General features: G+C 39.7%; 1 protein-coding gene across 1 annotated transcript; it reads right to left on the reverse strand.

Moving 5' to 3' along the window:
- Positions 1–2,435: 2,435 nt before the first annotated feature.
- Positions 2,436–3,477, reverse strand: LOC110332663 (keratin-associated protein 3-2). Its single transcript, XM_021213972.1, has one exon. It carries the CDS (start codon positions 3,428–3,430, stop codon positions 3,131–3,133), a length of 300 nt encoding a protein of 99 aa, XP_021069631.1. The 5' UTR covers positions 3,431–3,477; the 3' UTR covers positions 2,436–3,130.
- Positions 3,478–5,273: the final 1,796 nt, after the last annotated feature.

Raw genomic sequence — 5,273 nt, forward strand, 5'->3', positions numbered from 1 at the left:
TTCCTTTCCTTTCCTTCCCTTCCCTTCCCTTCCCTTCCCTTCCCTTCCCTTCCCTTTCCTTTCTTTCCCTTTCCTTTCCTTCCGCCTCCCACCTTCTCTATTTTTCTTTCTTTCATTAAAAAAAAGATTTATTATTTTAATTTTTATGTGCACGGGTATTTTGTCCATCTATGCATGTTCACCATGTGCGTGTCTGGTGCTCACAGAGTCTAGAAGAGGGCATCGGACATCTGGAACTTGAAGTACTTGAAGTGAGCTGTCATGTGGATGCTGGGAACTGAACCCAGATCCACTGCACGAACAGCACGTCCACTTAACTTCTGAGCCATCTCTCCAAGCTTCGACCTTTTGGTTTTGAGACAGAATCTCTCACTGGTCTGGAACTACTCAAGGAGGACACCTGGTTGGTTAGTGAGCTTCAAGGATCCCCCTGTCTCCACCTCTTCAGCACTGTGATTACAAGTATGTGCCACAACACCCAGTTGAATTCTAGCAATCAGATTCAAGTCCTTGCATTTGTAAGGCAAATATTTTACCAACGAAACTACCTCTGCAGCTGTACCTCATTCATTAAAAAAAATTAATGACATAGTCATTTACTGAAGAGTAATGCCAGGCTCAGTGAGCAGAATAAACTTTATCTCTGTCCTTGTGCAATTTACAGTCTGTTGGAAAGGTTTATGACACATATATTATAAATTGCTGATATTATAAATCATAATGGTGAAGGAAAGATTATGTTCTAAGAGCAAATAACAAAGGGCAGGATGTTACTCTGACATTTTCTGAAGACAGAAAAAAATGGTGTGAAGGCCATCAGATTTTCACGGCTGAAAGATGCCAATCTCTTATTCAGAGTGCACTGTTATATCTACAATAAAAGACTTACTATTGAATATGTAGGACTTTATGCCTCTCTAGTCATAAATGAGATTTAAAGGTACATTAATAGACCAAAGCAGCTATTAAAGAACAAATATATGATGATAATCATTCTTATTGAGGAGAGATGCAATACTTTATGAATGTATTTTCTCTTCAGTGGCCTAAGAGACCTGGAAGCTACTAACTACACTTATCAGTGAAACTAGTGAGACCTAGGACGCTGACAGAATCCTTAGATCATCTGCTGACTCACTTGCTAAAGACTAAACATAGGATCCAGTGGCAACGAGCTACCATTTCTGTAAAATTTTATTTATAAAAACAAAAGATTTTTTTCTCATATATTCTTGTGGCTTTGTCTCAGGGCTTTTTCAGATTTGACTTCTGACTTTTATTTCCATTTTCTTTTCTTTTCTTTTCTTTTTTTAAAATTTTATTTAGTTAGTTTATGAGTACTGGTGTTTTGCCTGTGAATTACAGATGGCATCATGTGTGAGTTTCAGATGGTTGCTAGCTGCCATGTGGCTGCTGGGAATCAAACTTGGGTACTTTGGAAGAACACTAAGCTATTTCTCCAACCGACTTCTATCTTGCTATATGTGTTGTTTGTCTGTATGTGTATGTGTGTTATACAGTATAAGTTTACACAGCCAATACATGCACATATTCTTTGTAGGCCCAGAAAAGGGTTTTCTCTATCATATAAATTTATGTATGTTCATAAAATCAGCTAATGGGTTTAACTAGCCAATATCCATCCTTCTTCTTTCCTTCTTTCCTTCTTTCCTTCTTTCCTTCTTTCCTTCTTTCCTTCTTTCCTTCTTTCCTTCTTTCCTTCTTTCCTTCTTTCCTTCCTTCCTTCCTTCCTTCCTTCCTTCCTTCCTTCCTTCCTTCCTTCCTTCCTTCCTTCCTTCNCTTTCCTTCTTTCCTTCCTTCCTTCCTTCCTTCCTTCCTTCCTTCCTTCCTTCCTTCCTTCCTTCCTTCCTCCATCCTCCCTCCCCCTTCCTTTCTCTCTTTCTTTCTTCTTCAGGCATAGAAGAAAGAAAGAGAGAAAGGTGTTGCCCACCTGGCCTTGACCTCTCAATCCTCCTGCCTCAGACTCTTGATCTTTGGAGGTACAGGCACACTGTGCCCTGCTTTGATGGAACTTTTACCTTTAGCACCCAATCTGTCACCTCAAAGTATTTGATATCCTATTGACTACTGGACTATCACCTCTGTGATAACAGGGCGCAAACAAAGCATGTATTCATGCCCTGATGCTAGAGTTGACCACTCTGAGTTCTGTAAGCGAAAATAAGATTGAAGTGACCCGGCTCTTACAGCTGAATATTTGCCAATTTTGATTAGAGCCAATTTACCCTCTTTCAGTCAAAATTGGATATCATGATTTTGTTGAGGAGTCTTACATTTTTTTTTTCATTTTTAAAACTTTTTTCAGGCATGTTCTGAATCTGTGTCAAAGCTGCTGATTCGTTTCTTCATTTCTTTGTATTTGAGGCTTTATGATGTGGGGAAGAATCGGCCTTTTGAGTCAGACATGTCAGGAGTTAAATTCTGCTTGCCTTAGTAATTAACTCTATAATTTTGAAAACATTTAATAACAAATAGACAACATATCCCATATCATTATATAGTGTTGTTTTGAGGATTTGATGAGTTTGAGAGAAAGGAGAGAAGATGGACAGTAAAGATAGACAACAAGTCAGGAAGGCACGCCAGCAAGCTTGCTCTAGTGCTGCCTTCATTTTGAACCTTCAATTAATAATAATAAATAATAAATAATAATAACAATAATTATTAATAATAATAATAATAATAATAGATAATCTATTAAACACAAGAAATATGTCCCAAATACTAACATAAATAAAGAACACTAATGGCCAGGGAAATACAATTTATTAGAAAACCCATCAAGAGATTACTTTGCCTCTGAAAATACTCAATACAGAAAATGAGATCCCAGAAGCAACGTGGCCCAAACCCCCATAGTTTGAAATCTTAAGATTTCAATAGCACTTTCATAATGGAAGACATTCACCTGTTAAAATCAATCAAATGACTATTCATCCGAATCACATAAGCAACGTCTTGATTTCTTGCCCTTGAAAACAAAGGTAGGGTTTCCATGGCTTAGGCCATCTGCCTATTTTAACATTGTGATAACTACTGAGTCAGGTGGGTGGTGGTTGGGCAACTCCTGGGGTCTTCAGTATGAGGCACCAAGCAAGGGATCCATAGGTCAGCAGCACCGTGGGACACAGGGCTCCTCACAGCCTGGCTGCACATAGGTGGTGAGGTTGACGGTCAGCAGGTCTGGGGTTGGGTGGCAGGAGTTGAGCAGGAAGCAGGTGGGCACACAGGGCTGAGGGATGTGGCAGGGTGGGGGGCAGTTGTCACAGCAGGTGGGCTCCAGCTGCCAAATGGTGTGTGGGCAGGTGCTGGGCAGGCAGACTCCACAGCGGCAGGACTTGTCTGAGGAGCAGATGGTGGTGGCAGGGCCAGTGGGGACACTGCAGCAGCGGGCGACACAGCAAGCCATGGTGCTGGAGTCTGGTTGGCTTTGGTCCTTCAAAGATGAAGTTTCTGAGGTTCAAATGTGTCCTCTCGGTCTGGAGTGTTTTATACCTTCCCCAGTGGGTATGAGTCCAATCAGAAGGCTTCCCTCCTGTCTTGTGTTGTTTGTGACACCCTTTTCCACTGAGATTATCTAATCAGTTTGGCATTTTCTTGTCTATTAAAACTTCCTGCCCTTATTAATTCAATTGAAGTTTTGACTCATGGACCTGCCATTTTGTCATAAGACCATCATAGTTTATACCTTTACAGAATTCTGGGCATGCCCAAACTTGTGTGAGTTATGTGTAATTTGCTCAAGTGACAACTCATGGGCACTTTTAGGGTTTAAAATTTCTCAGTTCTTCTTAGTTTTCAAGAGTATGCATTGTATGATGTCACATGCATCGAAAAGTTCTAGAGAAATTACCTCAAATGATCAATTGGATACTTTTCCTTCCACTCAATGAAACCATCAAGCACATGACCACTTATCTATAACTATCTCACTGACAATGTACACTTCAACCATTTCCTTTATTAATTGATAATGGAATTTAGGCTCTTCTGAGCAAGCAATGGGGCAGAATGGTGTGGTGCTAGTTTTTTTTTTTTAATTGTTTAAAATAAATATATAGTATGTGGTTTTGTTTTGTTTTGTTGTTTATCTGGAGACCTTTCAAAGGTGGTGTTATATTTTATTTTCTCACAGCTTCTCTATTCTTAAAGATGAGTCAAAGTATAAAAATCATTGGAAAGAATAAAAAAATTCCACAGCTTTCCTTGATCACATGTCATGAAAAGAAAACTAACCTGGTCATCATTCATTTTCATGTGAGTGACACACACACTTACTCTCCACAGAGTTAACAGTAGGTTTTAGATGGTAATGCAACATAGAATGAGGAACTTCATTAAAAAAATCATCTGTTAGGGACTTTCATCTGCATATGTGTTTGTATTCCCCCCTTGGAGCTTTAACTGATAGTACATTCCTTTGAGAAGCCTTCTACAAGATCCCTCACTTCAGCTGGCCTTGGTTTGTATTTCCTGTGGGCTGAAGGAGAGACATAACAATGCCTAATGTGCAATGGTTCTAACATCTTCACATATCTCTTCAGCACAAACCCCTCAGCCAGTGGAATTGAAAACACAGATTTTTTTTTTTAAACATTTGGATGGCAAATTATTTTTGGTTAAGCACAGAGTACAGATTCCTTGGCCTTGGTGAGATATTGTTTCATCCAACATGACATGTTTAAAAGAAGAAGGATAGCTGAGAAAGCATTAGAACTCGATGCCACTGTGAAGTGCCATGCTTGACCTGTAGGAAGAGCAGACGGCTTGCCTGATGTTTGGATACCGAGCTTTTTCTTTGAAGAAAGATGTGTGGTGTGTCATCCCATTCGGATTCCTGCTTTATATGCAAATGTCCTGTCTTCATTCTCTGCTTCTCAAACCTACTCATTTTCTGGGTTCTGGTTCACATCCCTCCTTTATAAATCAACTCATCAGGTGTTTCCATAGTTTTCCATGCTGTCCTTCAAGTTGACCTGCCTCATTCTGCCACGTATTACCATTTCTCTTATATCTCTTTCTCATGCCTACACAGGGCCCTTCCATGTTGGGAAATGTGTCCTTAGTCTTGTTTATCTCCTTGAGAGGATATTTGGGCTTCAGAAGCATCTGAGACATGCTTGGAATGTGAGTGTGTGCACGTCTAATGATCGCTTGGCTGTGCCTTCAAGGACACATTTGAGTTTGTTTAAATATTTAGGGAAAACAAAAGTTAAAGGTAGGTGCTGATCTTGGAATTTAAAAACAATTCT

This window comes from Mus pahari, chromosome 14 (assembly GCF_900095145.1).
Source record: "Mus pahari chromosome 14, PAHARI_EIJ_v1.1, whole genome shotgun sequence".
Taxonomy (NCBI): domain Eukaryota; kingdom Metazoa; phylum Chordata; class Mammalia; order Rodentia; family Muridae; genus Mus; species Mus pahari.